Source organism: Epinephelus fuscoguttatus, linkage group LG14 (assembly GCF_011397635.1).
Source record: "Epinephelus fuscoguttatus linkage group LG14, E.fuscoguttatus.final_Chr_v1".
Lineage (NCBI taxonomy): Eukaryota > Metazoa > Chordata > Actinopteri > Perciformes > Serranidae > Epinephelus > Epinephelus fuscoguttatus.
Genome location: NC_064765.1, coordinates 32,704,613 through 32,728,557, shown reverse-complemented (window position 1 = coordinate 32,728,557; position 23,945 = coordinate 32,704,613). Strand labels below are relative to the sequence as shown.

The 23,945-nt window shown below is 40.6% G+C and overlaps 1 protein-coding gene across 2 annotated transcripts in view; it reads right to left on the bottom strand.

Moving 5' to 3' along the window:
* Positions 1-23,945, bottom strand: part of lrfn5a (leucine rich repeat and fibronectin type III domain containing 5a) — a 180,577-nt gene that overhangs the window by 6,007 nt on the left and 150,625 nt on the right. For both annotated transcript variants that reach the window (XM_049595358.1, XM_049595359.1), the window contains exon 8: positions 21,948-22,415. In XM_049595358.1, coding sequence (XP_049451315.1) covers positions 21,948-22,415 — 468 coding nt within the window. The remainder of the gene's footprint in view (positions 1-21,947; positions 22,416-23,945) is intronic.

The following is a 23,945-nucleotide window of genomic DNA, read 5'->3' as shown; positions in this document are numbered from 1 at the left end:
TAAGGTTCTTCTTCTTTGTGTTTACTTGTGGATTGCAAAACAACTTGAAAGGTACTACTGAGCCTTGAGTGTGGAAAGTGTTGTCTGATCCACACTCAGGAGAAAACAGCCGTTACAAGGGCAGTAGCATGCCTGAAAACTGCCTTGCAAGAGGGGCTAATTTTTCCCTTGAGAAGTCCTATGCCATCGGCAAGGAAGGGAGGCAGCTACACAAACGTGTGACTACAAAAAAGTGGATATTATAAAAATATGAGTGCCTGGTAGAACTTACATCTACCAATCTATCAAACACTGATCCACAGTTGTGCGAACACAAATGCATTACTTGAAGCCTTACAAGATGGATTTTAATGTAATCTTGTGATTCAGTGATTCTCATGTGAGAATCCAGCTACCATGCAAAGTAAGAGTAAGTATGTACACATACAATGAATATGACTCATTTTTTTCCTGTTGCTCTAAATGTGCACACATAGAAATAGACATATAGCTACATCAAGGACAACAAGGGTGAACACGAATGAACATTTAACTACTATGTACAAATATAAATATATGCAGTACTCTAGTCCAAATCTTTTGTCTTCAGGTTTCACAATAAATAAAACATACAAGGGGAAATAGTCTCCAGCTTATAGTGAATAAATCAGGATGTTCTTTTCGACAAATACAAAGGTACCTTGCCACTTTGAGTGAAGTTTGTAATTCTTCACTGGACACTTGTCACATTGACCAGAGGATTTGCACATTTGTCCTTCAGTTTCCCTTAAAGGGCTTGTCAGCTTTTCTGGATTTCCTCATTAAAATGCTAATGAAATTCCTCATTAAAACCAAAGAGGGTGGCTAGTTCACAGCTCGCGGCCTTGTGTGCACTGAGAGGAGCAAAGGGCTGCTTTGGCCAGGTTAAGCATTTGGTTTTAGAGCTCGAGTTAAGTGAAGGTTAGGAGACACGGTGGGGTTTAATGGTTAGTATTAAGAGCTAGGGAATGGATGTAGCGGTAGGTCATTAGTGTGCCCTCTGCGGAATAACAGGACAAGGCTGCAAATGTGTGTGTGTGTGTGTGTGTGTGTGTACATGTGAGCATCTATATGATCCCACGAATACTAATCGGACCATCTGAACGCTAGGTGACCCTGAGTGTTCTACGCTTTGCCTCTCTTGATGTTTTCATCACTAGGGTGGTGAACCTTGGTCTTTCTCTCTCTCTCTCTCTCTCTCTCTCTCTCACACACACACACACACACACACACACACACACACTAACGCACACATTGGGACACATAAAGTGACACTGAAGTGAATAGGTTAATGATGGGAGTGAATGTCAGCGGCTCCTACAAGCAGCTTCATTTGTGTACAAATACACAGACAGAGATTAATTCCTCTATTACTGCTGTGGCCTTGGGCTTCATTTGTGTGTGTGAATGTGTGAATGTGTGTGGCTGTGTGGTCACATTAACCACCAAAGCATTAATATCTTTGTGTAAAATAATGTGTTTGTTTTATAATTGCACATTCTGGGTTCATCTTTTTCTTGCAGGCTTAACTGCTGTCACACTCCAGAACAGAGACCACTGTTTACCAGCTCATTAATACTGTCTGGCTCTGGGACATACATTTATATATGTGGAGGACAGAAAGAAAGCAAACATTTGTGAATAAATGTGTATTTTTGGGCCATGTTTTGACTCTGAATGTCTACACCTTCCGATTCCTCAATGATTTGGACAGTTCATGGCATTCTGGGTGAAAGACTGTAAGTATGCAAAACTATATAAAGTTGTTGTTGTCAAAACAAACAAATGTGTGACAAAAGAAAACTGACACAAAGGTATTTGGTTTACAGTAAACTAGTGGCACTCGCTGATTATGTTATGGTGGTGTATGTTCTAAGGTTTTTGCTGCAGATCCTGAGTGTTATGAATTTTTGCCTACTCTCTCCATCTTTGACTGCTGTAGTGGCACCTTTGACAAACAACCAGCCTATTGAAAATGCTCTCCCCATTATCTGGAGGTCCTCTGAGACTGCACAGACTGACCTACTTCTTATGAGCTAACAAAAACAGTTGTTCTCACCTTTGTGACACCACATTTTTGGTGTTTTTATCATAAATTTTATCCTAAAGGCCCAGTGTGCAGGATTTAGGGGGCAAAATTGAATATAATATTCATAAATGGTAAATGTGCTTGTCTTGTATAGCGCTTCTCCAGTCTTCTGGCTCCTCAAAGCGCTTTTTACATGTCACATTCACCCATTTACACACAGTCACACACTGGTGGCCAAGGCTACCATTGGTGCCACCTGCTACTCAATAACCATTCACACACACACTCACGCACCAATGTAACAGCCATCGGGAGCAATTGGAGGTTTAGTATCTTACCGCTGCTCTTCAGATGCCCTACTCTACCTCTAAGTCACAGTTGCCTATGTGTTCATTTGTCTATTATCACCTAAAACTAAGAATCGCGTTTTTGTTACCTTGGAATGAGCCATTGATATCTACATACAAAGCAGGTCTCTTCCATGAAGTCTGTCATGTTCTTTTAACAGGGGCTCAGAATGGACAAACTAAACACTGGCTCTAGACAGGATCAGTCATTTTTTTCCCGCTTCAGCCACCATAGTTCTCCTACATGCTTGGCACACAGGAAAAGTTGGTCAATTTGCAGTCTGCAACCTCACTGCTAGATGCTTCTAAATTCTTCACACCCTAGACCTTTGAGAAGCAGGAAATTGCAACCACTAAGGAACCTTGTCCTCTTTAAAAACATCCAAAATAGGGGTTGCGGTGGAGCTGGAGCCTAACCCAGATGACATTGGGCTAGAAGCGGGTACACCCTGGCTGGTCGCCAGACTATCACAGGGCTGACACAAAGAGACAGACAGACAACCATTCACATTCACATTCATACCTATGGCCACTTTAGAGTCACCAGTTAACCTGCATGTCTTTGGACTGTGGGAGGAAGCCGGAGTACCTGGAGAAAACCCACACTGACACGGGGAAAACATGCAAACTCCACACAGAAGGGCTCCCCAAACCCAGGGTTCAAACCAGGAACCCTCTTGCCATGAGGCAAAGGCTAAGCACTGCATCACCATGCTGCCTAAGTTGTAGTATTGATATTAATATTAGAAACAAGAATAATAAGTACATTAACATCACTATAAAGTCATAAACTTATAAAATGTGCACCAAATCACTAAAGAATTATTATAGGGACTTGTACATACCTCTAAATGCCTTAAATATATTTGTGCCACTCAATAAATTGAGATAATAGGATGGTGTAGTCAACTGGAGGAATGGGGCCTAATTATTCCAAAGGATACTCCTTCAGTTGATGATTTGATGAACAAAAGTGCTGTCTAACATACCAGTCCAAAATCTCCATAATGTGTAATCACCTTTTGTCTTATGTACTGTCTATACATTAGATAACTATGCTTGTAAAGAAACATAAAGATCATGAAAATACAACTTTGTTGTAACCTCTTCTCCTCACATCATTGAAAGAGAATAAATGATCTTTCTTCATCCATAAGTGGAATTATGTTTAATAAATCTTACTTATGTTACCTGAATAGCTATTAATAAGTTTTGTTTCCACTGAAGGCAGACAATTGTGATTTAAAACACTAACAAGACAAGTCACACAAACAAATGTGCAACTGTTGTTTAATTACAAAAACACTGAATGTGTTTTGGTTAAAAATCTATAAATGGGCAGCAATTATGTACCTTGCTGGAGGGTTTGTTTGCTGCTTCACCATGTAGCCACAAGACATTCTCTCTTTTTTCTCTCCACCTCAGAAACCTTTGCTTCCAAGAAACCATTAGCTGCATGGCTCCTCCTGGACATGGCCCAAATGAGTTTCTAAACAAAATCCATCCAAGCGGACGCTGCGGCCAATGACACTCACATTGCATAGCCAGTTTTCATTGTCAACGTGTAAGCCAAGCTGTCGTCATTTATAATTCATGGATACAAGAGAACAATCAAGATATTGATAATGTGTTTTGGCGTGTTTGGACCCTGTTCCGCTGCGTGCTGAGTTCACAAAATACATTTTCATGCAAATCAGTGGATTTTCTACGATTATTTCTTGACTGTGTGAGCCGTTAGTATTGTGAACTCATCCAAACTGACTCATTCATTGTGGCTAATTTCTCTGTGTCTGAGCTGGATCTTGCTGCCAGTATTTGAAGCCCTACAGTGGGCAGATGATTGCCTTGGCCGAGACTATTACACTAATCTATCTACTCTGCTCTGCCAAGCCCTCAGCCCAGGGCGCCTGTGTGTGTGTGTGTTTCTGGGTTTCATTACACTTCCATTACGCGAGAGAAAGTGTCTGTGTGCATGCTCCTCCATGAGTATGCATTTGTGTACTTATGTCTATATGTGTCTGCTGTATACATATATACGTGTGTATGCATGCAAGTGTGTGAGTTTTATTACAGTAATCTTCTCCTCCCATGGCAGCCTCCTCTTCCCAGTAGCTCTCACTGCATGGCTCTCTGCCAACATTCATCACAGATACACCACTACATGCCGGTAAACCTTACTGTGTATGCGTGTGCACGGATGTGTGTGCGCATGTGTTTGTGTGCGTGTTAATCAACTCTAGCTTTCCTCACTCCAGCCAGGACAAAGCCAGGAGGACAATGCGATCTCCATTAGCTGCGCTCATCTTTTTTGACTCAAGACAAATGATTGCCTCCATGCACAGAACAGTGAACTATGATACCAGATTGTTCTATTTCAGGCCATTTCACTTGATTAAATATTGGACAAAGCCTACAGGCCACAAACACGCATTATTCCAGGAGAAAAAGAAAAAAAAAAAACAACAGAAAGGCATTCAAGGCAATGATTCACACACACAAGGCGAGGGCTTCCAGGTCGAGCTGGAGCGGCGCGATAAGGGGCCGGGGCCTCTAATAACTCAGCTGCAGTCAGAGGCTCCCCCAGCAGCAGAGCCCAGTCAGACCATGTGTGACAGCAACTTCCAGTGTTTCTAAATGATATTCACTGCTCTGGGCTAGCTCATTAGTGGTTTCATGTAGCTGCAGGGGGATATTGTTTTTGCATTTCATAACAGAAGTGGAAGTCCAGTTTTGAAAGAAAAAGTTGGTGAGCTGAATTTCATTTTCATGCACTGTGTGGTAACTTTGTAATGCTGTGTCCTATTTGAGATTTAGATTCACGAGCATACTGTATGTTTTTGACTTCCTCAAGGGAATAGTTTAATTTTAGGAGCACCTGTATTGCCTTCTTGCAGAGAGTTAGACAATAAGTTTGATACCTCTCATGTCTGCATGGTGAATATTACAGTAAGCTATAGCCAGCCACTGGTTAGCTTAACTTAGCATAAAAAGTAGAAACAGGTGCTAACAGCCTGCACTCTGTTGACAAGTAACAAAATCCACCAAACATGTCTAAAAGCTGATTACATGCATTATATACAAAGATAGATATGTCCATTTCAAATGTACCTGTCACTGCCCACATACTTTCATGCTTTTACGCTGGCATGGATACATCTAGTAGAGGGCACTAGAGGCCAGCAGTTTCATACCTACCCCAACTCTTCCTTCACTTCCTTCCAATTTACATTTAATTCTCATCCAGTCTACTCCCAGCAGTTGTGTTGTAACTGTTTATCCCTGTGCCCAGACAAAGTAAAGTAATGTCACATTTCTGACCAACTTAAACCTCTCCTCAAAAAGCCTTTTCTAAAATGGCTTCGTTTTGTCTTATGGTTGGGACCTGTTTGAAACTATGGCCATACTTGACCCACAATTTCTAATGGTACTGCTCTATTTTATCTGTATCCATAAGTTTCACAAAATGTGCACAAAAACAGATAACATGTACGCAGAGTATGGACGGAAGCCTCAGTCCATGTCCACATATGTACAGTATCTGACACTGAGCATAAATGAGCCTTAAAGCTTGATACTTGACATGTTAGAGCTCATTTTGTTTAATCTGTATGATAAATACACTGTAAGAACAACATGTTTTTATCAGAGGTTACGACCCAGACTATTAATTGGCTCAGGGCAGTTTCTCTCTGGAGTCTCAGTTTTGGTTGTTTGGTCATATTTTCCATTAGCGTTAGACAAGAGTCATCTCTTGACAAGACAGCAAAAAAGCTTGTTTTCCAAAATTTCAAACAGTTTCTTTAAGAAAAGAAACAAAACATTGCCCATATCACAAACTGTGTCTGTCATAAATTGATCACTGATAATTTAATTGCTGGTTAATTTACAGATGCTTTAGGTTAATAACCCACAGCATCTGTATGATGAGAGGGTCACCTCTAAAGCTCGGTCTACTGTCTCAGACTCTCAACATACCCTCCATGTTGAGTTTAGGATGCTTCCATGAGGGCAGAGGTTTTGCCTCCCTAAATGGAGCACTAAGCGTTACAGTTCGTCCTTTGTCAAGTCTGCCATCGCTTATCTTAACCAGCAGTGACCACTATTCTCCATGATTTACCCCTGACAGTGTGTAATACTGGATTCCATGTGTTATGTATTGTTTAGTCTGTTTGTTGTACTCATGACTACTGTCTGTATCTTAAACTGTTACCTTACCTTACCTTACCTTACCTTATCTTACCTTACCTATTGCATGTTGCAACTGTGACCGTAGTAAAAAAAAAGAAAGTAAAAAAAAATAGTATGTATGAATATCAACATTAAATAAGAAATGTGTATTATAATTTCGTATTCCCACATTTTTTTTATTTGGAAGCAAACTTCAGTTATAACTTCTCCAGTTCTGAATTGTAGAGAGATCATGTTAAAGTACCTTGTGGTGAGACTGTTATGTTAGCTGTTGTTTCCAAGATCAATAATGAGATTTGGGATTTGGCTTTCAAAGTCAACATGGATTGGAAATAACATGCTCAGAAAAACAAACAAATTTCAACTTTTCCATGACAAATGAGAGACTTATGTGGTGTGACTGAAAGAAACAGAACAGCTATTAAATTGACTTTTTGCTGAGATTTTTCCCCCCCAAATCCTGAAATCAAGAAATTTGTACAAAACTTAAAGCAACATTTCAACTTTTAATTATATCCTAACATCTGCCTCTGTTAAGACAACACACAGAACCCTGATAACAAAGCAGTTTCAGCTGTCTTGGTAAAAATTAAAAGAGGGAAGTAAAATGGTGCAAATATCATTGGGCTCCTGTAGTACATTACTACTACCCACTCTCATTATAAGTATTTGAACAGAAAAACATTGTAAAATTGCACAGCAGAGTTGCCCAAACAGGGATGAGACCAAAATGTGGGTCACAGATATCTAAAAGTAGGCTGTCCAATTATTTCAGAAAATGGTATTCAGTGCTTCTGGCTAAAGCCTCCCATGCTACCACAATGCAAGCTAGTCTAAATTAAATAGCCCGAAACGTGGAAAACTTTGGCAGATAAGCCAACAAAATAGCATGCAGAAGCAGTTATGGGTTTAACAAACTTTTCTTTACTCTGCACTTTTTAAACACATGTTACATTCTTCTTTTTGCTGTTATATAATAGGGGTGGGTACAGAACTTGGTACTTTCTTGGGTACTGACTGAATTACATTGGTATTAGATACCAAAACTATCGATGCAGATCGGGAGCTACGAACTGATGTTTACTTATCTCCATCCATCCATCCATCCATTTTCAACCACTTATCCGAAGCTGGGTTGCAGGGGCAACAGGCTGACCCAAGTATTTCAGATGTCCCTCTCCCCAGCAACTCTTTCCAGCTCTTCCTTGGGGACCCAGTGGTGTTCCCAGGCCAGATGAGATATGTAATCCCACCAGCGTGTTCTGGGTCTGCCCCGGGGCCTTCTACCAGTTGAATGTGTCCAGAACACCTCTAATGGGAGGTGCCCGGGAGGCATCCTGATCAGATGCCAGAACCATCTCGACTGACTCCTTTCGACGCAAAGGAGCAGCGGTTCTATTCCAAGCCCCCTCTGGATGTCCGAGCTTCTTACCTCTAAGGCTGAGCCCAGCCACCCCACGGAGGAAACTCATTTCAGCTGCTTGTATCTGCGACCTCATTCTTTCAGTCACTACCCATAGCTCATGAACAGAAGTGAGGGATGGGACGTAGATGGACCAGTAAATTAAAAGCTCCACCTTCCGGCTCACTTCTCTCTTCACCACGACGGTCTGACACAGCGCCTGCATACTGTGGACGCTGCACCAAATTGCTGATCCATCTTACACTCCATCTACCCTCACTTGTGACCAAGACCCTGAGATACTTGGGGCAGTAACTCACTCCCAACCCACACAGCACATCTGAACAGCCTAATTGGTTGACACGAGCACCTTTAGGAAGTGGTAGGTGCTTCAGGGCGTCTCGGCATCCGAACTCAGACAGAGTAAAAACCCCAAAGAGAGAGAGCAAGACTACATCACCCCTGCAGCTAGTTCAAAACGTGTTCTTTAAGAAAGTAGTAGAAAAAAAGGTACTGTTGGGAATCGTTACCAAATGGCAGGTACTGATTCATTTCTTTCTTATTCAACATAATTTTTTCCCCTGCTAATTTTTCTCAACAATTATCCAAACAATCTGACATGACACACCGTCTTGTAAGGCACACAGGTACCATCAAACCAGTTAAGAATAACTGGTTTCTAAGCTCAAAGAGAAGAGGATTAATGGTAGTTCAACTCCTGCCCCATTACTGTTGACCTTCGAAGCTAATGTGGCTTACACGGCAGATGGCACACTGCCATGCTAATAGGTCTGAGTCTCTCAGGCAGACAGAAACATTGCAGAAGCTAGCTTCTTATCTCTGTTTTACCATGCATAATGCCCCTGATGCCAGAGCTAATGGTTAACAAGCACCCACACAGCTTGTAGTCAGAGGTGGAATAGGGAATTTGAGCCCAGGCCAGGTGGGCTTTGCTAACACCTCCCCATCCATTTTAATTCATTAAACCCTGTTCAGAGTCAGACACAGAAAGAACAGTTGCTGGAAAAGTAAATATTAGCCACCTAGCTGGAGGTCTAGCAATAATTCCACTGTTTATTAATGGATAGTTCGCAATGGTGGTCACAACGGTCTCAGAAGATTAGCATAGTATTTTTTTCCCCACCGAAATTAGTCTTTTAATTACACTCATAATATTACAGTTCTGCCACTTTATTTAAATGTCAGTTTGGAGAAGTATTATCTAGAAACTGCAATTATCCCTTTGATTTGCTTTTCTCATAATCATCTTCACACACTGAAATAACTCAGAAGAAAAATAGCTTTAAAGTTGTAATATAATATCAATACTCCTCTCTCATCAATGCATGTTGACGGCATCAGAACTATTTGTTTTCTCTAATCAGTTAATATCAGAGCCTTTCAAGGCTACAAACAAATTATAACTTTGAAAGGAGTTTAATGAAGATCCAATTTGTCTTAGGGATATGTATTTAATTTAAGTGTGGTAAAGCATGAATGCAGTTAATGCATATCAGTCAGTTATTCGTCAAATGTGATGCCTAGTCTTTGATCTTCTTTTGAATATAGTCAACCGGCTTTACACTTTTGCTAATTCCGACACTTAAATAAAAAAAGACTCTGCACTTCTCAAGATCACACTACTGCTGAGCTCAGTCCAAACAAGCACAGCAGAGTACATGTCAACGTGGCGTGCAATGAAAGCTGTCCCAGATGTGGGGAAGACGCCTCAGCACCATCTGTAACCGGGTGTAGACCTCCATCTGCCCAGCTCAGCTCCATTCCCCCAGTTTAGCCGAGTCATCGACATTTCTTTTTAATGCTGTGGTTGGCTCCTTCACCACTTTCTCCCTCCAGACTCTCATTGCTACCCTGATCTGTTCTTACTTACTTGTGGGTGTGTTGTTTTAATCTCTGTATTTTTCCCCTTTTTGTATTTTTTTTTTTCATGTTTCTGATGTTCTGTCTATTCCTTCCTTCGATCAGACAGCTGCAGCTGATTCAAAATGCTGCTGCTTGAGTCCTCACTTAGACCAAGAACATAGATCACATCACTCCAGTTCTGGGGCCTCAACTATAAAATTCCTCGCCTGGCCTCTCAGACCAGGCGTGGCGGAGGCGCAGCAGGCGGATTTTGCAAGTTTGGCACACCGTGCGCGCTGGCGCAGCTACTCCTCTTTCCCACCTCTGTCCCTCCTACCTGCGCAAGTCGGAAAGAGGGAGGAGAGAAGGCATGGAGTGGGTTTTACACACATCACACCAATCAAATGAGCCCCTCTCCTCGCCCTTAAATGTGCCGTGCGAAGGCGTAATGAGAGTTTACTCAACTTGCCATGGCAGAAGAGAGCAGCAGCGTAAGACGGCCAAACTTCTCCCAGGAGGAAACTGATGTTTTGGTCCGGGAGGTCCAAGCTCACAGTGTCCAAATATACGGACACTGTGAGCAGACCTCTTTTTCGTAGTCTCACTCTGTTTCTTTTCTTTTGACTTTTCTAAGACGACAGATGCTGAATATATACTCCCTATCTGATGCTGTGGCTGAGAGGGATGTGAACTCATTAGTTTGCAGCTGTGTTAATCAAATCAGGTTGGGTTTCCATTACGCGTGTCAAACGGTGCCAGTCCCCTTTGATTTGACATCAGATGTGACAGGACAGTCGATATAGAGATACATTCATGTGCTGATTGCAGATAGTTGCATTGAATAATGGTTTTTGTGGCTATTTATTGCATTATTAATGTGTCTGACATTCTGGAAACCTGCCTGTTAGGTTTTGGTGATGTGTGCGCACTGTCCGCCGGTCAGCCAAACTTTCACTTACACCGGCTGCGCTCCGCCTGCGCTGACAGTAGACCTGGTTTCAGCTGGCGAGCTTTTAGCGCACCTTCGGCGAAGCCTTTTGGCACGAAACTGTCACTGCGCCAAGCTGGATCTGTCGACACCACCCCCTGCTGTGCCGCCACACCCGTCTCAGCGCACCTTGGTCTGCCAAACTACCAAACTGAGCGTGCCTCGGGTTGCACTGCTCGAAACTAGCTCTGCGTGGGGTTTGCCACCCTGCACCAGCCTGTGCTGCGCCGGGAAACTAGAGCCCCATATGTTTGCGTACGTACAAATCTACATAGATTTCTACAACCGGCAATGTTAATTTAATCAGTTAGCCTGGCTAACGTGGTTGAGGTGAAAACGACTCAGTATATTCACGTTCATTATTGGGTAAAGGAAAGCCAAACTCAGTAGCATACAGTCCAACCCAGACCCTCTCCTCTGCACTACGGTGGGGAACGTGATGATGAGACAGAGCTAACTAGAGCACTCGGAGAGTGCAGACCTCCGCCGAGCAGCTCGGATTTCCCGCCATTTTATCATTTTATCCACTTCGCTTCTACTGATCACCACCAAAATTTTATCATCTGTTCCTTGTCCCATTATCAACCTTTCCTGACAATTTCATCAAAATCTGTTCAGAACTTTTCAAGTTATTTTGCAGAAAATCAGACAAACAGACCAACGCCTGCGAAAACATAACCTCCTTGGCAGAGATAATAAAAAAATTGAGCGATTGAGACTTAAAGTGACGTATCATTTGCAATCGAAAGTTTGGAAAAATTACTGGCACAACATAAATAACATTGCTGCATTTGAATGTTTTTGAAGTGGATCTATAAGAAATGTGTGATATGAAGTGAATTTTAATGTGAATCATAATTAGATCATTATACGTATACTTTAATGGAGACTTTAATTGTTTAAATGTCCTATTAAGATGTGTTTCTTTTGCATTTTGTCTTGATGTATTTGATGTTTTATGTCAAGTACTTTGAATTGCCTTGTTGCCAAAATGTGCTATACAAGTAACCTTGCCATGCCTTCGTCTTTCCATGCCTTTCTCTTTGTTCTTCCCTTTCTTAATGTTTTATTCCCTCTTGCTCTCTTTTCCTATTGTCATTCCTTCCTCAAACCATTCCATCTTTTCTGTTTTTTATTTGATCATTCTTCTTTTCCCCTTTCTTGTCATTTTATATCTTCATTCATCTTCACACCCTTCCTCCTTTTTATTACCCTTCATCTTACCTTTCTTTTTGTGCTTTTATGATATCCTTACCTCTTATCTTTCTGCTGTATGCCCTTTATTTACTTAAAAACCTCTTCTTCCCTCTCTTTTTTTATATATTAAACCTCCAAAGTCTTCATCTCTGGTCCTGTCTCCTAAACTTCCAGCCACTGTCCATGTTTCCTTCACGCCATCCTTTTTCGCAACCTCATTCTGCTACTTCTTCCCTTGTTTAATTATTTTTGTCATCCTTTACTCCTCCTTTTCCCCTCCTTCTTTCCATATTTCCACCTTTTCAGGCTTGTTTGTCTCCTTCTATCCTCCCTTCCTTTGTGGCCTTTTAGCACTCCACCTTCCCTTCATCCTTACTGCTGTGGTACTTCCCTTTATACCACTTGTCCCTGTTTAAAACCTCTCAGACTACTTACAACAATAGCACTGTTACGTTACGCCTGTGATATGTTTATGGTACTATAAAATCAGAATTGGAACATTACGGTGGGATAAAGGCGGATGTTTTTTCACGCCTTAAGCACATCTGAGCAAGGTGTTATACCTGGGCTGCAGGGACCACAGGCAAGGATAAACTACTTCCTGCTAGTGAGAGAGAAAGGGGGTGGGGGGGCTTTTTAAAAGCCTGGATTCATCCCCCATCCCCCCGTTGTGTAGCCTCATAAAAAGGCTTGCCACACAATTTGCTTGATGTGTAGTTTTTTTTGGCAAATGGCAACCAGCCCCTGTAGCTGGATGGATCTGCTGGAGTGGAAAACAACTGCTGAATGAACATAGAGGAAAAACAAAACAAAACAACAGGCAGAGCAGATGAGGACTAGGATGGAAGGAGAGTGGGTTTTGTGTGTGTCTGTGTGTGTGTGTGTGTGTGTGTGTGTGTGTGTGTGTGTGTGTGTGTGTATGCTCTTAAGTAAGTTAGTGAATGTCAAAGTGAAGTTTGTGTCCTATAAAAGACAATACAGCCTCAGTTTTGGCAGATATTCAGAAGCCTTTATGTCTGCAGGCCTGAGTGGATGAACTATGTTCTACCTAAGACTTAGATTAACCATTTTTCTGGGCCTTGCGTTTATTGATAGCAAACAGAATTTTAGTATTTTATTGATTTATTTTCAAAGCTCAGCATAGTTTAACTGCTAGCTAAAAGACCTGTCAAATGCTGCCAAAGTTCTCATTGCTTATGAAACAGACTGCTCCCAGCAGTCTTCATCTCTGCAGTCTTGGTTGCTTGTAGAAACAAGATGAATTAAAAAATGGGATTTGCTCTTGTTGTCAGGGTCCTCTGGCCAAGGGAGAACATATCTCCAGAGCCAGAGCCTCAACTATCATTGATGATGACGGTCAAATCAAGATTCGTACACATTTTCCATTTCAGTATTCCATACTTTTATGGAATCTGATTTCCAGACCTCTTGGTGGATTTTTCAGACCTCATTTGACATTTTAGAACAAAAAGCTAGAGGTTTATCATGTAAATACCTGGTTTATAAATTCCAAATGTTAACATGTATTTTACATTTTGACTATATATGATGGTGATGATGCCAAATAATTGCCATAATATTGTAACCAAGAGAAGTTCAAATCTGCCCAAACTGTCATAAACTAGCCCTATTTACACTTGTATTATTTTCCCTTAACAAATTGAATAAATAATATTATATTATTGTTCCCCCATATTTTTTAGTCTCTTTTTTAAATAAGAACCAAAAATGAGTTGGAAAAAGTTGAATAATTTAATTGTCATGACGTCTGTTAAGCCTCTGTCCATGAAACCGACAATGTACACAGCCATAAAGGTTTGGTTTCAAAAGAGCGTTTATTTTTATTTGATTACTAAATCACTGCATAACTCATAAATGTTCAGACAACCTAATATTTTCATTTGTGGTGCTATGTATTTATGCAATGCAAAGGTCTTGCGGCATTTTCTTTCAAACTATTTTGGTTATGGATGCTTGGATGTGGAACAGTTATACGGCTCTTGAGGAAGAGCTAGGCTTGGAGGCAGTTCTGTGTAGGAGGATGAGTTCAGTTGCAGCCTCACTTTTTGCCCTGCTTTTGACGATATCAAGCTTACTCTGGCTGGCACTCTCACACAGTGGTAAATATTTTGGCTGTGCTGGCTCCTCCAAATGCCATGAAAAACACTCTGCGTGTATTACCCATTCATTTTTTGGAAATTCTGAATTTCATATTTTGGAATGGCAACAAATATTTTTCCTATATTTCATACCTTGTCAAACTTGGAAGCTACTAAAATCAAATTCCATCATACTTCTCATACACTCTGTAGGAGCCCTGTGGAACACATTCTCACTCCAAACTCCCCTGGTCAGTGGTCCTACGCTTCATACTATGATGCCCTAGGTACCCCTGCAGCATCAGTTTCGGACAGTCAGGGATGCCATATCAGTTTATCCTTGTGTCGACCATTGTGTCTTTTGAAAATGAACTTATGTTTTTCACAGGAAATGTACAGTTTCTGCATTTAAGTACATACAGTCTCTTTTTAAAATAAACCTCCAAAAACATTAGGTTTACTTTCTTAGGTTTAGACTTCGGTTTAGAAAAAAAAAACATCATAGTTTGGCCTAAAATAGAAACATTTATTACTTAGATAAAGTAACATCACGTGACATACATCACATGTCATGCGATATACATCACTAGTGTAATATGCTACACAGACTAGCACACTATGTTAAAATAATTCGACTGACTTTTTGTTTCATATGGAACATAAATAGCAAGCTCTCAGGTGAAAGCCATCCACCTTCCTGTCCGCCCACCCTATGTGGACTCTCTCACTGTTTATGCTCGAGCAGTTGCTTCGAATGTCAAAAAATGCTGCAGCCCAAGCATCTCGCACTGCCAATAAAGGGTACCTCTATGAGTTGGTATGGTATGCAGACACTAACGGCCACTGACCAGGTAATGGTATTTGATAGGAGTGTGACCGAGTTGGTGAAATAAAGGCTAATATACACTCTAGTATGTTATTCTTATGTTACATGTATTCAAAACATTTTTCTTTGTGCTTGTATCCTTTATATATTTTTTTTTAATTTATATTTTTACTCTTACAGTAATAATATTATTGCATATTTGCCTGTCAGCACAGCTTTAAGAGCATCCACGATTCCATGTTTTAGATGCAGAATGTTTAAATGTGAAAACTTTAAGGCCAGTTAAATCATAACTAAATACAGGCTTCATCATTCCTTCTCCAGGATTAGATTTTTGTCAGTGTGGGTAGGACTCTGAAATGCCATATGGACCAGTGGTGAGCAACATGGGACAGGACTCTCACAAGGGTCACAAGATGAATGAAAGAGGTTGAAAAAGTCAAAAATATGAAATAATTTAGGTCTGTGGTGTTTTAACACTGAAAAAAAGTTTACTTCATTTTTGTAAAATACAGCACTTCTTGTTCTCCCCTAGTGAAACCATATGAGAACAATTCACTGATTGGCAACCTATGATAAGGATACTGCTTTAAATTAGGGGTCACAAGAAAAAAAAAGTTTTACTTGTGACTATAAGGTCAAAATAAAGGCACAACCCAAATATTGGTACCTTATTAATGGCTCCTCATGGATCAGAGAATAATAAATACACACCAATGTTATGTTAAATGCCTTTTCTGAAAGCAGTATGTTGTCTATCTATACTTCTGTGTTCAAGGTACACATATCTTTAACAACATTTTTCCATCATCATTGTTTAATCTATGCATCTATTCATCCTATAATTTGTGAATTCATTCTTTCCATAATCCCAGAATGGCCTCCATTCAGCCAAACCCTTAATTAAGTGTGATAATTGTCTCCACATCTGAATAAGAGCACATTGTACTTTGTGTCAGTTTTATGGTCGTCCATGTCGAAGCTGGCTGTGAGTTTTATTATCATCATCGACACGGCTGTGAATTGTTCAATAAAAGCAGTGAGGTGTAAAGGCCAAAGACTGCATGTGCCGCTTCTGCCATGGTAGGTCAGGTGTAAAAGGTCAGCACATCATTTTGACGACATCAGCCTTCCCTTGACCTGACCCTGAAATAAGGGGTTAACAGCTACGGCTTAGATAAGGGCTGTGTGGATGACTCAATTTAGTTCCTTTCAGCTTGCATTTAGCAAGGAAAAGAAAGGAGACAAATAGACTCCCAGTGTTTAACATTGCTCTGTGAATGGATGAGAAGCAAAAAACACATTTATTTTGCTAGCCATGTAACACAAGTGATTGCTAAAGCCTAAACATGTAGGTCCCTACAATGTGAGGAACAATAAATAGAGAATTGCAGTGCTCTGGATGAGTGAATCAAGGAAAAACTAAACCATCTTAATTGGTCTCAATTGTCCCCAAAATAAGTCTTAAAACTGCAATTTAACTTTTCCTTGAGTGGAAGGCTGAGCAGTGAGTTTTGTACAAAACAAATGTCCTGAGAGGAAGCCAATTTAAAATTCACCTTGTCAAAATGTTACCAAATGATGCAGAAAAACTAAATCTCCAGCTGAACAATTAAAGGAAAGTAATTGCAACTGAGATTTTACTTGCGATTATTTTCTAAAAATCAAGTCACAGACCATTGTTGTAAACAAGATTGGTGTGCATCAGTTCATATTCAGTCCTCCCAGAATTCAAGTCACTCAGATAAAAGTCAACTTCTAAATAAATCTGAGTAGTTTTCAATATGACATTTAATTTAGCTCATATTTACAGTATTAAAAACATATGCATTGTTGGCCAGTTATGATACGACAAACTGCTGTCAATTATTTATAGTGGTTTGGAATCTGACTGATGACACTTGAGACAGCAATGTGCTAACGCTACAGTTTTCTGTGCTGTAGCTGCCTGAGCTAACGTTGGCTTCTAAGACTGACACTCTTAAAATAAGCTTACTGGGATGCTCTGTTCAGCAGACCAGAGGTCTTTACGAGTCTACCTAGACTCTAGGGCCTGACCCAGGACCTGTACAGATTTGGGTCCATGTTTTAGTATGATCAATCTGATCCGGGTCAGGTTCCAATCTATTACTGCAGGGTTGAGGGTCTGTGTATTATTATGTGTACTACCCAAGTGGATAACAAAAGACCCGTGATAAGCACTAATATGGCAAACTCAGGAACTTCATCAATCCCTGAGCAGTGGAAATTAAGGCATTATGGCAACTCACATCACAACAACAAAATAAAATAAAAATAGACATTTGAAACATTATTAATCAGTATATACAGGGAGATGGATCACAGTTTCTTGTATCTGACATGAAAAATGTTCTTAGCAGTGTAGCTGCATTTTTCAAAGTGATTTTAATTGACAGGTTTGTTGGGTCCATAAAGTACTGTAGAACCTAGACTGTATCTTGTGTCTGTCTCCCCACTTGGACATGCAGTTGGGTCAGGAACATATATTTTAAAAAATTATCAGGTCCGACTTGATCTTGGAAAAAAATCACCTCAGTCCAAGAGGTGTAGACTGGAGTCACATAACTTGGACTTGAGTCAGACTTGAGTCACAAATTTGATGACTTCAGATTCAACTAAACAAAATCAAAAAAAGACTAGCGACTTGACTTGGACTTTAACACCAATGACTTGTGACCTCACTTGTACGTGAGCCTTTTGACTTGAAAACACCATCCCCAAAGCCCATTGGGGTAGAGACAGTTAGCTATATTTTTCCAATATGAGATGAGTTATATCCAACAAGACAGGAAAGAAACATACAAAACTCATTCTGTTGTGTTTAATGGAGCTAATATGTTATGAAAGTGCAGTGTCAGCATTATTTTCAGTCACACGTGTTCTTACAAACATACTTTAACAGTTAAATACAAATCTTAAAATGCATTCATGTTTTATGGAAATTTAATATATATTCACTCTGTTGTGAAAATGGCATTATATTTGTTGAGGAGGGCATAATTACTTGTTTAGGACTCAAAACTCAAAGTTAAGGACTTGGGACATGATTTGAGACTTGCCAGTCTTGGCTTGGGACTTCAGTGCAAAGACTTGAGACCTAATTGTGACATGAAAAAACAACAACTTGGTTCCACCTCTGCCATTCTGGACTCGTCAAGACCTCGACCCTCGACAACTACTGAGCTGTTACACTCACCTTTTGATAAAAAAATGATTCAGCGTTAAGCATTTCTTCACTTTTGATAATTATCACAAGGAAAGTACTCATCACTATATTAAGAAACTGATTATTTACATGGTGGATAGAAACAGAATAGCCATGAGTTTACTGTGTGACCGACTGGGCAGTCGGCCCGCCTCCAGAATAAGAATACAATACTTCCTGAGAGGACTGGCGTTTTAACAGTACTGTATCAGTAAACATCTGCCTGTCTCAAGTGTCCTCAAGCAAGACACTGAAACCCTGTCAGCTGCAGGATGACTGCTCTGAAGCTGACCCTGACCTCCCAGTGGAGGGAGTGGTGGGCGGGGTTTCCCTGCAGGGATCAATACAGAATCAAGTGTTACAACTATTCCATTTCAGACGTGCAGCGTATTGCATGTCAAGGAGGTTAACATAACCGGGAGGATGTGCCTGTAAAAGCTTTAAACTATTGCTCACTTATCCGTCTGTTTACGCAGAGAGCTGAACACACAGTGTGAAGGAAACATACAGCTACACCCTGGAGCATTATGTGGAGCAGGTGGGGAGTAAAGCGCAGAAATGTCAATGTGTGGCAAATCAATAAGCTCTCATTGAACCTGAAAAGTAAGTGTCCTATCTGTGACAATAGGACCAGTCTTCCCTGTCATCTGGTTTCCTTGTTACTCTCGCCATCTCTCTCCTATGTCGCTCTCCTGCTTTCCACTCGTCTTTTCCCACTCTCCCTCTTTTGCACTCCCTTTCTCCCTCTCCATCCCTCTCCTCTTTCTTCTCTCTGTTTGCGTAATGAAAAAACAGAATCAATGGGTCGCTGCTTTGTGCCAGCAGAGGTGTTGAATGGAAATCAATCTGCTATCTAAAGACAAGAGAGCTACAAAATAACACAGAGAAACAGATATGGCTCCAGCGCTTAATATTGGAGAAAAAAAGAGGAAGAGAGGAGGATGAAAAGGTAGAAAGAAAGAAAGACTTTGAATGACGTGACGGAGTGGGGAAGGATCGAGGTGGGTGGTGAAAGGCTGTCTAATCACTCCTCCTCCGTGCCCCCACAGGAAGCTGTTTGTTTTTGTGGCCGCCGTGCTCTCTCCAGTGTAATATGTTCCAACAAGTATTTTAAAGTCTCGGACTAAAAGTACAAACACAGCCTTTTGTAGGACGACAATCCTACAAATGCACAAAGGCTTTGGTGCGCTTTTGAGAATAAAAGAGAGTGGAGCAGAGGAAGAGAGGGATAGAGAGGGAAAGGAGCTATCTTGATGTGAAAAAGCGTTGACGCTATCTTTGCAAGACAGACAGCTATAAATCCCATCGGCGCCGTCTCTCCATGATGTGTTCTCTGAATGGGGTTAAGTGCTGATGAATTATGTACAGAGATTAGGAATAATATGCAAGGCAGATACTCGCAGATTCTTCTGCAAATGCTGTGTGTTTGGTAATCATATATTGGTGTCGGCGCAGAGATACAGACTGTCAGAAATCAAGGATCACAAATTCATAGCTCGTGGTGAGAAAATTTCATAACAACCTGGAGCACTGTCATCATCATGACCCAGACGGTCAGTCGCTCCCCCGGCTCTTGATGATGATGCGTACTGATGAAGTATGTATAGGGATTAGCAGCGATATGAAAGGCAGATAATACTGGCAGATCTCCCTACGAAAGCTCTGTGTGTTTGTTAATTCCCTCTCCCCCATTTCACCAGAGTAAATATTTAGCTCAAATAACAATCATTCCCTGCGAGATCGATGTAATCTGTTTAATCCTGAGCAAACGGCAAAAGTCAAGAAGGACTAGCACGGCTCTCACTGTCAAGGCCGTCCTGGTGAGTCAGCTGGATAGAGTGAGCTGCGTTATTGTGCCCAGTTTCAGCGAGGATCATGAACTTTCTCACATCGCAGCTTGTCTGACGTCTTTGCTGTCCATCCTGGTTTCATCTCCGTGTTGGTCTGACGCACCCTGATGTGAACTATCCATCTGTGCTGTAATGCAATAAGCCATGACAAATGGTCTCTACATATGCTCTGATAAAAACAAAGCTCGTCTTCAACATTTCTGCAGTTCCGTTTTTGACAACACATTTATGATGTTTATGAAGCTATAAAAGTTTAACTAATATTGAATAATTTGCACATTTGAGCCAGTTTAACAGCGTTTTATGCCTTTTATATCTGTCATATGTGCTCTGCTCATCTTTCATTTATATAATCAAAGCATTGTAGTGCCCTACAGTGATGTTGCAAGGTATGCGTCCTGCGTCCCTGATGCACAGGACACACTTAATGCACCCTTGATGGGTGCAGGCGGCACACCCTATTATTTTCCCTGACAATGCTACATTGTGAACAAGTCTGTGTCAAAATCATTCAGTGGCGTCATGTGAAAACTTATTTAATCATTTAATTTTATTTAAGTGTTTCCGATGTTGTAGAAAGTCTGAGTCTGAATCTGAATCTTGCAATTTGGACGTTATTATCATACTGTCGGTGATGTGTCTGTGTTTTTGTTCCCCAGCTCTGCACAGATCTAACACCTGCCCATTCTCCTGCTCTTATCCCCATCTCTCTGAAGCTCTGTGGCTGCAGCATGGCCCGCAGCTCCCAGGGGACCGTTGGTAGACAATAACCATATATTTTTAGGCCCATAAAATGTACCTGAATTCATAAATATGTAGGGTATCATGACAGACTCTCCTGTTATCTTATGACTCAACTTCTGGGGTGGCAGTGGATACTTTACTGACTCATGTTGATGATGACCCAATGATGCTTTACTGTCTGGGGGACGTACCGAGTTAGGAAAGTACTGTCAGTGGCTGCTGCCATTTTCTTTAAGAGACCCTGTTTTTCTCATAGTCTCAATGAGTGGAAGTAACACATGAAAACTCTTCTCACAAAGAGAGAAAAAAGCATATTTTTCAAAATACTGAACTACCAAGTTAATACAGTATTTTCCCTCTTGAGAAAATATCAACTTATATCAATTTATAATATTAACCGGGCTTGTGTATTCATGTATAAATACGTGCATGTCACACATGCCTAGCTTTCTCCAGAACTTTTTTCAGTCTTCCTCAGACATTAACAAGACACCCTAAGGAATTTTATCGTCCATATCGTCCGTCAGACTTCTACATTATCTACATTATCGTCGATCAAATTTTTTTTGCAAAGACTCTTATGTTACCTAATGTTTCGTATATAGACTGCAAATATATATATATCTATATCTATATCTATATCTATATATATATATATATATATATATATGCTGACTTGATCAACGCAGTGGATGACGTATATATATATATATTTACAGTCTACGGATTTTAAGTTTTCAGATTTTGGATTTTATTTGTTCAAATTTCAACATACATCAATATCACTATTATTGGCCTATAATCATCAAACATGAGTTTAATTCAGTTCAATTTGTCACAAAACACATTTTATTGAGGACCCACTCAGTTTCCCTGGGGCCCACCTAAATGAGCACCTGTGGATCGCAGGGACTCACTACAACTCACTGTCCTGTGAACACCACTGGCTCTTATAGTGCCCTGGTAACACACATAGGGTCTCTTAGCGACAGGATCCAAACAGGATCATTAAAGTTGCATCTAATCTACTGTAATCTGATCTATACAGCCCAGACTGAGGTAATTCTCTACCTCCACATTAGCCATATCATGGTTCAGTTTCCATTGCGTAAACCGTCTGACTCGAGCATGATGGACGTGGCGGTGATGCAGTGATTCTGTCAGTCTTACCTGTAAACCAGCGAGTCATCTTGGCTCCCGTTGTACTGTATCTGGAACATCCTAATGCCTGGAATATTCCTCTGGAAGTTGAACTTGATCAACGCCGTGGATGACGTGGCCTCAGCTGTCACCACCCTTTTATCCACCCCGCCCTTCACGTCGCCCGTCACGTTGCTCCCGTTGGCTCCACCTCGGGTCGACGTGGAAATGTCAGACGATCCCGGGTCAGGCTCCTGGATGTTGTTGGTGTTGTTGGTGATGTGGGGGAGTTTTATAATCGCTAGGTCTACTGTTTGGTGGGCTTCACCTGCAGGGTTGGAGGAGATGCAGGTGAAGGAGCCGGTGTCTTTCACTGTACTGATAAGGATGTCCAGTGTCCCGTTGTTGTAGACCAACGTTCTGGAGGAGTTAGAGACCAGTTTGCCCTCAGGAGAGATCCAGTGGATGGCTGGCTCTGGGTCACCTCTTGCCTTACACCTTCACAGAGGGGAAACCAGCAGAGTGGAACATATTAGAAACAGGACAGAATGGGGTCAGCTGTACAGTGGAAACAAAGCTTTGCTTCATGTTGGTAACTGGATTCCCCCCACCTTCATCTGGGACTGAAGTGGGAGGGGAAAGAGTCTGGCTCTTATCTAGTATGTCGACAGGGCACATTAATTTATGTTATGCTTTGCATTACAGAGTAACGGGGTCGTATGTATATACTGGGTCCCAAAATAATTCTTACCAGTACTTACTGGGACAGCTGAAGAGGAAGAGAGGTCAGAGAATAATGGGTAGCATTTTTGCTCTATATAAAGATGTAGGAACAACTTACACTTTATTTACATTTTTTTCTCAGTTACCAGATATATGTTGTAAATAATTATAACTATAGTTATTTGTAGTTTTGGGCTTCAAATCACTGGATGAATAATCAGTTTAGGGCAGCAACTAACTTTTATTTTCATCACTTACGAGAATACTGGCTAATAGAATATCAGAAAGATGCCCATCACAGGTTCCTTGGTAACATCTTAAAAATGATTTGTTTTGCCAGACCAGCAGTCCCTAAACCTAAAGATACTCGGGAAAGTTAAAAAAAAATAGCAAAAATAAATAAATAAATGAGATAAAATAAAATAGAATAAAATAAAGTAACATAACACAAAATTAAATAAAATTCGATGAGAAATAGATGGTCAGGATAGTTGCTCATTATTTTTTTTAACTGACTTTGATTACTCAACTAATAATTACAGCTCTCAATTATTTATCATGTAAGTACACAAGACCAACCAATGTTCATAAATGTTCATGTGATTCAGTCATGTAGAGATACAGATAAAGGTCAGGAATCAGTTTAATGACAAACCATTAGGCCTTAAACACAGACTGTACAAAAAGGAACATGAATTGTTTACGTTAAATGGTGACATTTTCTTATTGTGATCTTTCATATAGGTGCATGACTGAATTGAAATGGTAGCAGTAAAAAAGTAACTTTAAGTCATCAAAATTAAAAGCAATCAAACATAAAGCACAGAAGTGTCATGGTCATTGTGACCCTTTTCATTCGTTGTAATTACAACGAAGTGCTATGAAAAATGAATGAATATGAACTTAGGAAATGCTAATAATTTTGTCAGGGGACTTTTGTGTAGGATCCCACCCTACGCATTGTTTTTAAATGTGGGCAATGATGTGTGTTATGCAGTAATGTGAGCTCCAAATTTTTGTAGGGGACAAATGAAAGCAGTCAAGCATTCCAGAGGTATTTCCTGGTATTCAATGATGAAATGGTAAACAAAGGCTGTGGAAACTATCATTACCTGATAAAAACATGTATCGTCAACACCTAACCATGTACCACTACATTTTCCTGGCTTTTTGCAGTTGAATGCAGTAAAATCAGGGGTGCTGTGGTGCTTATTTAAGTACCAGTAACCAGTGTTCCCACAGTGGCAAGTTTACATACATTAGTCAGCTGTAATTTAGCAATTTCTGACCACAAGATCAAATGTT